This window comes from Parasteatoda tepidariorum, chromosome 4 (genome assembly GCF_982258835.1).
Source record: "Parasteatoda tepidariorum strain Cologne lab strain chromosome 4, Ptep-v5.0, whole genome shotgun sequence".
Classification (NCBI taxonomy): domain Eukaryota; kingdom Metazoa; phylum Arthropoda; class Arachnida; order Araneae; family Theridiidae; genus Parasteatoda; species Parasteatoda tepidariorum.
Window position 1 is genome coordinate 4,099,182 of NC_141758.1, and position 12,536 is coordinate 4,111,717.

General features: G+C 31.9%; 1 protein-coding gene across 1 annotated transcript in view; it reads right to left on the reverse strand.

Moving 5' to 3' along the window:
- Positions 1–12,388, reverse strand: part of LOC107438901 (uncharacterized) — a 31,395-nt gene extending 19,007 nt beyond the window's left edge. The window contains exons 1-3 of the mRNA XM_087160537.1: positions 12,366–12,388; positions 11,365–11,479; positions 9,751–10,527 (exon numbers count right to left, since the gene is read on the reverse strand). Of these exons, the coding sequence (XP_087016663.1) occupies positions 9,751–10,527; positions 11,365–11,415 (828 nt within the window). The 5' untranslated portion in view covers positions 11,416–11,479; positions 12,366–12,388. The remainder of the gene's footprint in view (positions 1–9,750; positions 10,528–11,364; positions 11,480–12,365) is intronic.
- Positions 12,389–12,536: the final 148 nt, after the last annotated feature.

Sequence of the window (12,536 nt, forward strand, 5' to 3'; positions counted from 1 at the left end):
AGAATAAAATCAAGTAAAGTAGGAAATTTTAGAAGAAAAAAATTGTTTTGTTTCATAACTTCGACGATATTTTCCAAATAGAAAACTTCATTTTACTCTTAAATTATAGTAAGGGGATAGAAAACTGGTATACTGGTATATAAACAAAACACATTATTTTCTTCTGATATAATGTGTTTTGTATCTTCTGAAATTCAGACATTTGAAATAATAAAGTCTAGTAATTTTCTATTTAAAAAAGACTTTTTGAAGCTATTTTCCTCTTAAATTAAAGTGAGGGGGCGAAGAATATACTTCACCCCTTCTGAAATTCAGACATTCGCAGGAATAAAGTCAAGTAAAATTTATATTTAACTCTTATTTTCGACTTAAAGCTATTTTCCAAATCGAAAACTTTATTTTCCTCTGAAATTTAATTGAGATGGAAGATAATGTGCCCTATTTGACATCCGCTGCAATAAAGTAAAATAGAATTGAGAATTTTAAAAAAAGAAATTACTTTTTTTCCAATTTACTAGCTATTTTCCAAATTGAAGTAGAAATCCCTCCCAAGAAAAATACTTCGGTTTTGTTTAAATTTTTTTCTACTTATTACAACTTTTAATTTATTAAAAAAAATTAAAACTAAAACACGAAAAGAGAAGAGGAGCACATCATAAAAAAACATGACAAGTGTTTAGAAAACTAAAATAAGTACCACTGTTTTGCATCCTGAAAAATGCATCCTACACTGAGACTAATAGATATACACTGAGTGGCCAAATTATTATGACCACCCCTTCAGTACGCTGTTGGCCTATACCCTATACGGCGCAATGTGCTCCTTGATTAAGATCACTTGCAATTTGTCGCACTGTTGCTCTCCTGTTGCGCTGCACAACCCTGGCCAGCCTTCTCCCTGATCGAGCATTCAGTACCCTGTGACGACCACAAGTCTGACGTTGAGACCCGGTTTTTTGCTTGATTGTCCATTCTTTGTACACATTAACAACTGCTGCTCTAGACCACTTCATAAGTGCAGCCGTTTTGCTGATACTCGTTCCGACACATCTCGCACCCACAATCATTCCACGTTGAAATTCAGTTAAGTCACTTTTCCTTCCCATATCTGAGCAAGCAGCACAGTATAACTGATGACTCACTTGTCCAGCATTCCCGTGTAAATTTATTATCTTGCCTTCTAGCCGCAGCGCTGTGACGCAATAACTCATTTGCATAAAACTCTGAGGTGGTCATGATAATTTGGCCACTCTGTGTATGTTTTTCCAGTGCATTTTAATACTATCTTACATTGGTTAAGGCCTTACTTTTTATCATTTATTGTTTTTATATGTATACCATTAAACTATTAGTATTTACATTGTGTCAGCGTGTTTATTATTTGATAATTTTAATATGTTTTACAATGCTATTTACCACATGTTTTTGAACAAATTTCTTTGATATATTTTTACATAGCTTAAGACCTTTTAGCGACTTCTTGTATTAGCTTTTCAGAAGATTATTGCTTCTAGACTCATTTCTATTCATTACTTTATATTTTAAGATATTTATTATTAGTATGGCGACGGCCTATACTCCTTTTATAAAACTTTTTATCACATTACTATCCCTGGCCAAATGCCAATTTGTATTTCATTTCATGTTATTAATCCATCACCCATTTTGGGGGGCTTAAGTATTACACATATTTTTGCTAGTACTATTTTAGTGCTTCTGATATAAATTGTATATTATTACTTGTATGCAGTTCATCGTTTAGAGCATAATTTTCTCGCTCCGACCAATGATCCCGTTTTTAATCGTTTGCCTTCTATTAGGTTTATTTAACATCCATTTCATGTTTTGGGATTATCTTATCATTCTTCACCTAAATTAATATCAAAACTATTTTCTTTCATCCTCGCTCTACCTAGAGGCGCCTTTATTCTTTTTTTTATTTTCTGCAGAGTTTTCGTTTCATCTAATGAACACTTATTAATATTCTTGATTGCACTTTATTAAATATAACATTTTGGTCATCCTTGCACCGACCACCCCCCTTTGGCATTTCTTTCTTCTTTTCTTTTTTTTCAGGTTCAATATCTTTTAAAGACAACGCCATTTCGCACCATGTCATTAAGCACCAAAATTAATACAATAAATACTCCACCTAGCAGCGCCTTTCACGTTTTTTGTATTCTTTAGAGTTTTCACTTCATCTAATGTACAATTAATAACATTCTTGATTGTTTTTTGTTAAATATAACTTTTTGGACATCCTCGCACCGACCACCCCCCTTTTCTTATTTTTTTCCAACTTTAGTTTATTTACAGGTTTTTGTTCTTTATAGGCTACGCCATATCATACCATGTCATTTGGTCACCATGTCAAATTTGAACCTATCGATGCTCGCTCCGTCTCTAATGTTTATTCCGTTACTGTTAAGTTCTCAGTTCACATATTGCGTAACTAATAATCTTTTCGTCTGTCTTTGATTAAATATAACATTTTGGACATCCTTGCTCCGACCACTGACCCCAATTCTTTACATTTTTAATACTCGCTCTGTTCACCTAGCCCACTTTTCATCTTTTGATTTCTACTAGTTTTTTTTTTTTTTTAATTTTTCTTGACTGACTGGCGGTGGCAACTTTCATCATTGCTTTATCAATGAAGCCTTCTTCCTCATTTTATTTTATGTACTGGGGGTTCGGAAAGGCCATTAATTTAAAAAGACTTATTATATTTTAACCTCCTTAAGTCTTATTACCATCAAGACAGTCAAACTCTGATTAGTAAGCAAGTTACAAAAGGCGTTTTTGACTCGCCAGTCAGGCGTTCTACATTACTTAAACCGTCTTTGCTCAGCAAGACGTCACGTACAAACAAATCTGAGACAACATCACTCTTAACGACAAGCAACTCCCAACCTCCCTTGGACTTCGTTTTATTCACTCCAGTTCAAAATCATGCAACTAACAGCGGCTCCACAACTTCTTCACCAAGACTCGATTGTAGTTCAATTGAAAGATCAATCGCAGGTGGATTCGTTGCCTCACCATCTAGACCACCACGAGACAGCTCTCTAGTGCGTAACAACAGTTATTTACCTTCTTCACACAAATCAGCGGAAACACCATACGCCCGAGTCCATTTTCTCGGAGCATTCATCAAGATCTTGCACATCCAAGGGTTGCACCGCCAAGTAAAGATACATCATCTATAAGTTCCCCGACAGAAACTCAGTACGTTGATGTGGACATCCCAGTCTCCCCAAACTTACTCATTTGGCTGGATCCTACTTACTCTGATCAAACATCTTAATCTGATGAGTCTCGATAAAATCAGTTCACAAGACACCAATGCTTTCCATGAATGTCTTGATGCAGTCACAAGCATCAAAAACTCCTTCAGTCATAACAGACAGGAGGAACCACAGCAATTACCACAAATCCAGAACCTTGAAGTTCAATTAAAGAACATTTCCGAACAAATTTCACAATTGAAGAAAACAGACATCACTCCATCATTTAGTGAAACAGTCAAGAAAAATTCTGCACCGCAACCGGCACCAATCATCATCATCACATCTGACGACGGAAATGGCCCAGACTAAATCCTGAAGATCATTAACGAAGCAAACGATAAACCCATAGTAAAGGAAATCTACAAAACTAAAAATCTTTTAGAGATTAAATTCCATAATCAAGAAGATAAAGAAAAACTTACCTCAACCATCAAAGACAAACTTCAATATCGTGACAAACAACAGAAATTCACTTCTTTAATAATTCTCAACGCTCCATCACATTTTGATGGTGAAGATGTTGTTACCATACTCCAGAAAACTAGCTCAACTAAAGTCAACAATTGCACCATTAACTACATCAAATCTATTCCACATAAAAAGTCAGTCGACAAGCGTCACATCATCGTAAATGTTCCTCGCAACCTAGCCTCTCTACTTCTGAAAAATAAAGTCATCTTCATCGGATTAAACAAATGTATCATAAAAAGAAGGATTCTCCTACGGCGCTGCGATTGGTGTCAAGACCTTGACCACAACACCCATCAAGTGCAACTCTTCCGATCAACATTGTATCAATTGTTGGTATGCCAACACTCATTTCGCTACACACTTTGATCCACACCACCCGGCATACTCGCCCAAGTTATCTCTATGCGCTCAGAGCAGACTAATAGCCACGACTATTAGTCTCCGTGTGCTTCCACCATCATGGACTTTCAAAAAAAAAAATAATAATAATAAAAAACTCTCCGAGACTTTCAGGTCATTTTTCTCCCTGCAATTTCAGGACAATTTTATTATTTTTTACAATCCTACTTAATTGGCAATTATTCATGAATTTCCCTTGAACCACAAAACCAAATAAACTATCGGTTGCAACGAGTCTTTTTCCCAACCTCAAAGATTACGTCATGTAGGAAATCGGCTTCCGATCAAAATGTCTATATCAGTTATTTCTCAAGTATCCGAAAGAAAATTCCTTGCTAATTGTTTAATTCTCTCATGGGGTGCGGCTATTTTCCCACACGTTATTTTTTCTACTACAAATGCTTCAATGCAAAAATTTAATTTTTTATCGTTTTTGTTCTGAAGATTCACTTTCACTAAATTCTAAGAACACACATTGGAAATTTTTTCTCCAAAACCGAAAACATGCAACCGTTCAGTTTTAATGGTCCTGAGGTTCAACTCACTACAAATATCACGTTTCAAAAAACTGCAATGGCTACCAGAGTCATATAAAATTCTTACCAACTTCTTTACATTACCATAAATCAAATACGCTAAAGAAGTCTGTAAATAGATCATTTCATTTTGTTTTCGTTTCGAAACACATGAAGCGGTAACGGATGCCAGAGTATCGTTTTTCTCTTTCTGCTGATTTATCACAAATTAATTCGCTGTGCGGTTTCTTGCATAATGTGCAAATAAATTTATTCCAACATTTTTTTGATGCGTGGTATTTCTTTAAGCACCGGAAACAGTGAAATTGATCTTTAAGCACTTGTTTTTTTTTCTTCGATGGTCAGAGAACAATCTTTCGTTTCGTGATTTTTGGAATTACAAAGCAAACAAAATATATTGTTAGATGCCGAAACTAATGCCGAGGAAGATGAGAACTTTCGATTATAATTATGTTTACTATGGGTCTCCGACCGTTGCTGTGTTTCGAAATGAACACTTACTTTTTTAGAACTATTAGACAACACATGTGAGGCTTCTCTACATTCTACCTCTTTTCTAATAAATGAAATCAGTTCATCAATATCAAAATCTACGCTCGATTTTCTATTTTTATTATAATCTAAATTTAAATCCTCTGGTAGCTTTTGTAAAATAACAGGACAGAGTAAATTACCATAACTACCTTTTGTTACATTCATTGATTGCAAACTGCGAAAGTGGATTTCACATTCATCATAGAACTTACGTAGAGCTTTAATATCATATGAATTTCTTACAGAATTAATTGATAAAAGTTTATTCATATGACTACTAATAATTAAATCTTGCCTACCAAATCTTTCGTTTAGCAACTTAATAGAAGAATCATAATTACTTTCAGTTAATGAGAACCCAGAAATTGCACTCAAAGCAACACCCCCTAAATACATCTTAAGATAATTAAATGTATCAATTTTTTTAAGACTCTCATTACTATGTATTCCAGAAACTGTGCCCCTCACAGGCATCACCAAAAAATTTGTTTATCTCCAATTTAGGTAATTTAACGTTAGCAACGTGCGAGATATAAGTTATATTTTCTTGTAAATCATTGTTACCACTATTAACCGTTACTTCCTGTCCTGTAGTCTGGCATTTCAGTAAATATCTTTCGATTCTGCCTTTAAAAGCCTCGATCATTGATACTCTTGACTTTGTATAATTTCACTCATCGCTCTTTTTAAAATATTTTTCAATATCCAAATCAAGAGCCTTTAAATTTTCATTTTTTTTCAACTAACTGCTTTAGTGAATAATGCAACGTATCATAATCAGGAAATGTTTCTAAGAACAATTTGTCTATCTTATTTATCAATTTCGTAATCAACTGTCTGATAACAGCTCGTTTCGATTTTAATATCTCAAAATCATCCATTATAAAAATAAATAGCTCTAAGAGTTATTGAAATTATTTGCAACTTCCTTTTTTTCAAACATAAATCGTGATATCGATAATTCCAATTATTAATAAAAAATTTTCTTTGGAAAACAGGAAAACCAAATGTAAATTTATTTATAAAGAGGTAAGTAAAGGTTTGCATTAATTAATTTAATACATTTAAATTTTATATTTATATACTGTTCGAATTCTTTTATAAGAATGGTAACATAAAAATTGCTTTTTTTTATGTTCGTATATAAAATTTTATTTGTAAAGTAAATACTTTAACTGATAATTTTACTGTTTATTGTGTGCATGGATTTTGTTCTTATTTTATATATTTCAAATTATTAAGTCCCTTAATTTTTTTAAATTGGAACTTCGAGGTTTTAGGGTTTTTAACAACTTTGTTTTCTTTAAAAAATGAAATGCAATCTTTATTTTATATTAAAAAAAACATATTTAATTTAATAAAAGAACGCATTTAATTTAATAAAAAAAGCTATGAATATCAGCTTAGAAATCCGTAGCAATTAAAATCCATTGCCATGACAAACCATTAGTAAGAATTTTTTTTTTAATTAGCAAATATGCTTTGACTTTTTCTCATTTTTCTTTCATAAAAAAAATATTTCTCTTTGTCATAATTTTATCACATATGATTACATGGCTACATGAATACATGGTCAAATATTCAAGAACGATTTTCTAGTGACCTGTCCATATTGGAGTAAGGCAACTTTGTTTTTGTTAATCGATGTATATAGAGAAAAAAATTTCTGAATATTTTTTCAATTAGGACTTTTTAAAATGTGGGTATATTTGCCGATAGAAAAAAAAAGTCTATAATTTCCTTCAGTTTCCATAACGCGATCAAAAACTTTTAAATTTGAAACTAAAAAATAATTTTCATTTTAATAATGGTCTTGTCTTGAAAAGACCTTCCTAACGATATAGTAACCGGATTCAACAGGTTTATAAAACTGGTATTTTATGACTAGCATTATATTTAGAGGAAAAGGAGGCTACTGTGAACATAGGGTACAGGAGTAGACAACATGAATAGCTATTTTCCCCCTAGTCATATTCTCTGGGTGAGATGTCGTAAATTGGTAACATTTACGTACAGTGAACCAAAAAAGTACCACCCTGAATAACTTTTGATTTAATGATCGGATCTTCACGTTCTAGAACTCCATCTTAATAATTCGAGGGTGTGACATCAAATATGCAAATTAATTAATGCTCGATATTTCATTTAAGGTTAGGCAATCAAACACAAAAACATACTTTTTCTGAATAAACATAACTTTTGTTCAACGGATTCGATTTTCCAATCCCCGTAATATAGGTGGTAGCTGTAATCTGGGAAATATGGTCCCAATAGTTGGGTCGGGTGAGCTATCCAAAGTTTGGACCCCCAAATGTTAATTTTATTTTTTTGTATTTCACTACAGATCGAGAGTTTTTTCAAAAATGAAAAAATTTTGCAGACGATTATAAAATTCTGTTATCTAAAGATAATTCCATGCAAAAAATAACTTTTAGTAAATATTTATTATTTTTTATTTAATAATAGTCTGATGTTGATCATTTACGTAGCACTAGTGCTGCACAATAGGCTATTGGCGACGGTCTGTGAAACATCCGTTGGCTTTGATCCTCTGTAGAGGAGATGGCACCCCCGCTTCTGTAGCCCGGTGACCTGCACGCGAAGTCGAGCACTTTATTGTAGAACAGTTTAACGAAGACAAATACCGTACACCCTCGGTCCATACGCAGACTGATCCAAGTGATTACCCACCCGCACACTGACCGCAGCCAGTGATGTTTGACTTCGGTGATCTGCTAGGAATCGTGTCTTAACGGTTTCTTTGGGACAATAATAGTCTGAAAACTTTTGAATCGTAAGGCATATATATATATATATATATATATATATATATATATATATATATATATATATATATATATATATATATATATATATATATATATATATATTGTAGTATCTAAAATACTAGCTTTATAAAATAAAAAGGATCTTTTGAGACTAAACTCAAAAAGAATTATATCTATCTGCAGATAAGCTTATCTGGTCTCTGAGAACATTAAATTTCTCTTTCACATACTTAACTTGGCTCTTCGCGTATACATTTAGTCCCGTTGAATGGCGATGAAATCTTTATTTTTAAAATGAATCCACCCCGCACAATAAGAAGCCAAATTCCCATGAAAAATCAAGACTGTTGAGATATTAATTCATCTCCATCTGGTCTTCAGATGTTACAGAACGCCGGTCCTAACAAAGAAGATATAAAAAATGGTCTGGATTATCTGGGTCACATGACATGAAGGAAATTATATGTAACACGTTTAAAAAAGTGTACACTTATCTTTTAGAAATGAAACTGTAAGCATCTATCCAGGAGCTCTGCTCCGTGTATATATAATTTGTAAATAGATTCCTTATTCTTAATCTCAATAAAAGCATAGAAAATGCATTATGTTGTCATCCTTATATAAAGAATATTAAAAATATTAAAATATGACTGCGAAAATTGGAATCAGCAATATAATGATGAATGAAAAGCCACGGCTAAAGAGTTTACGAGGAAAATAGAGGAGGAGCACTACATATATATATATATATATATATATATATATATATATATATATATATATATATATATATATATATATATATATATATATATATATATATATATATATATATATATATATATATATATATATATATATATATATATATATATATATATATATATATATATATATATATATTTGTATTTTAAAGTATCTAATTCCACGTGGAAAATACAAATTTGAGCGAAATTGGTTAAATAGTGCATTAGTTCCTGAGAAATCGAGTTTTATAAGTAATTTTTCTTAAATTTAATTTCTCAAGATTAATCGATTTCGCTGAAATTTTGTATTTTGCCATATGGAAAACTGTTTTGTAATCCAAATTATATGCAAACAAATAACTTGTTCTCATAAATATATTCGTTCACATAATACTTAAGTAACTAAAAAGACGGTTAGAGATGAATTACAGAAAGTTTTTGAAAGGGCCCCCGCCAAAAATGTTTGCCCCAGGGGTGAAGTTACGGCGCTGCAAACACTAACAGTGAATTCTTTTTAAGTCACTTACTTCGCTTTATCATCTGCTATTATACCTTTCGTTACTCTATCTAATTAAATATATTTTAAATTTAAAAACGACTGTGTGCCCAGCAAAATTTCTTAAAAAGGACAAATTATTTCCTCAAAAGAGAGAAATATCATCAGATTTATGAAATATTTAATGTTAAAAAAATGTACATAAAGATTGCGAAATAAATATTTTTGTCATACGATCGCCAAAATAGCAACTTTGTTCGGGATTGTTCACATCCTTCTCTCAAAAATAGCGAAATAGTATCGTCGCGTACCACGTGATGAAGGCGGGTGCCAACTCCTGCTGGTGAACAAACTATCAAGACAAAAATGCCACATAGAGAGGCGAAAAAAGTAAAGAGGCAGAAGCTTGACTAACCCCTGTAAACGGTACACGAAATATAAGTGTTCAAGAACATTTTAAAGAAATATTACAAAAAAGTTCATATTTACCTCGTCCAAAATACGGTAGCAAAATTCTATGTTACCCAAATAAAACTGTTCGTAATCAGAATCAGCTTTGTCAATAGCAAGTGAAGATCTTCGTGCCAATAAGCATTTCTCTATAATAGATTTTGAGGCACTGTTCAGTAGTGACAACCTTGTTGAAATTAGAGAAACAGCATCAGACATTAAAGCTTCGATTTCTCGATTATGATCATCGGAGTGATGACGTTCGTCAAAAATTACATTGGACACTATTGAAGGCAGATAATACTTAAAATGAATAGCATAGTCTGTATAATTTAGTAACATAGTTTCAACCATTCTTAAAGCTCCTTGGGTATCTAAAATCCTATCAGGATCTATCTTATTTGCATTTCTAAAAAAGCATCCAACCTCACTTATAAAATATTTTAAGTATTCTTTTGAACTCTGGCTCTTGGGATTAAAGAAATTAACCGTATCAATACTAAAAAGAAGTGAAATAAGCTGCTGACGTGTTTCATTAGAGCTATTTATAAATGCTTCTAAGATCGTATCAATTAGAATATATTCAGGCTTATCTTCATGAATGATTTCTTTTAGTTCACAGATAATTGAATGAGCTTCTAACTCATCTTTGTTCAGGGTAACTTCTACGGGAGGAGGGTGAAAACAATCAGTTTCTTGAGTGAGTTCGTTAGCTTTTATGAGAATACCACAGAATTTATGGGCTCTGTTGCCTTTCTTGATAACTTCTAAGGTCTTCTGAAAGTTCTCCTTAAGTCGCACATGCGAAAAACATACCTATATAAAATAAAATTATAATTAAGACCATGTAATACTTGTATGTTGATATTTTCTTGTTGATATTTTTTGCCCTGAATTATCCGAGGAAGGTTTATTGCATTAAAATGGCTGTAAAATTTAAACCAAAGTTCAGAAAAAGTTGATATTTGTGTAACGTTATTTTAAGTCTATAAATGTTTATATTTCGTAAATATAGTAATTAAATTATGAATTACGAGCATGAATTCTTGCTTTATGCGCCATTATATTTAAAAGTTCAATTCCATTTATAAAACGCCATTACAATGTAGAAAGCGCCTTTACATCGAAGAAGACACTATAACACTGAATTCCACACGGTTTCTTATAAGTAGTATGCGCAGAGTACTTAAAAGGCGAACCACTTGTGCGCATGAACCCAAATTCTATTTTATAAATACTTGAGAGAAATTTATCATATATATTTGAGAATTGAATCTATAGTGGTTGACAAGTAAATAAAACAAACCAATTATATTCATAAATTAAACAAATTTTTAGACATATATTTGCTACCACTTTCTAATTTTTAATAAATTTCATATTAAATGGTTCTTTTACTAATTAGTTTACTTTCATGGTGGTTTGATCAGACTACCTACAAAAAACCGTGTGGAGGCTTTCAGTTATAGGAGGCGTTGATAGAGCACCTTTATGTTGAATTGCATTTTTTTTTCATATATCGAGATGTGCCGAGAATTTTTTCCCCTCTCTTTTATATGCTTTAAGTAAGGTCCATCTTGAGTAGAATCATTATCATTACTAGGTCTACTAGTACAACGATCCTAAATTACTTAACATTAAAAATCTACTTACTCTGTTGTTCCAAAAATGCGGGAGAATTTGCAGAATGGTCTGACGATACATCGTATATAATTTCAGATAAATTTTCCACACAACTTTTTCACTAAACCAAGTATACACTAGTTTTCTAAATAGAAAAAAGATTTATTAGTAAGCATGTGGAAATTACGAGACAGATTATCCCAAATGATCTCAAATAAAGTTTTTTATAAGTAAAATTGCGGCAACTACGATTTACGCCTACCTTGAATTACATTACGACAAATTGGCGCAGAAACAATTTAACTAATAATCTTTAAATGCATTTTAGACAAAGTATTTTTTTTTATCCGTTCCAATTAATCAAGAGTATTGTGTTAATAAAAGTGTAGGGAAGGCAGCAGGGTTAGCCTGGTTGGTAGGGCACTGGACCTATGCCCAAGAGTTCGTGGGTTTGAACCCTGCCGGCCGAAGACTCCCCGTGTAGTAAATGGTGACAGATGTACGTACGCTAAATATGTCGAGTCACAAAGTCCTCCATGTTCCCAAAACAAATTATACCTCTGGGGGATCCAGGAGTTTCTTCTGAATTTTTTGAATTAATAGGTAAATTACAAAGGCTACGGAGTTGAACATTGGTAGTCGTAAACCCAAAATTGAGACGACTGTTCAACATTATTAAATCTAACATTATTATTAAAAAACATTATTAAATCTTAAATTTTGTTAATTATTATATCTTATTTAAATTGCGTTGTGCAAAAAGAATTTTTATTTTAAGGTCTTGAGAAAAATACATTTTTGCTAAATTAAATTATTATGCAATTAATTATCTTTGAAAAGTTAATTTACTAAAGTTTATTTGAATCATTTTAGAACCTGTTAAGAAAAATAAAATTAGTAATCATTTTAGGAATCAATATAAAATCATCAGAGAACAATCATTGATTCTTTATTTGACGTTACATTAATCATTTACTTTTTCAAACTAAAATCAGTAGATAAATTATAAAAAAAGATAGCAAAAATAATACCTGGAGTGGAGAGAATTAAAATTACCGTTAAATTTTGGCAGTCCTTGATTAACCACATATTATTTTAAGTCTGTGAGGTTTGGAAACTAGTGGCATATATGGCATATAACATGAGCAAATTTATATCTGGCAATTATATACTTCATGAAGAAGATAACATTTGACCTAAGA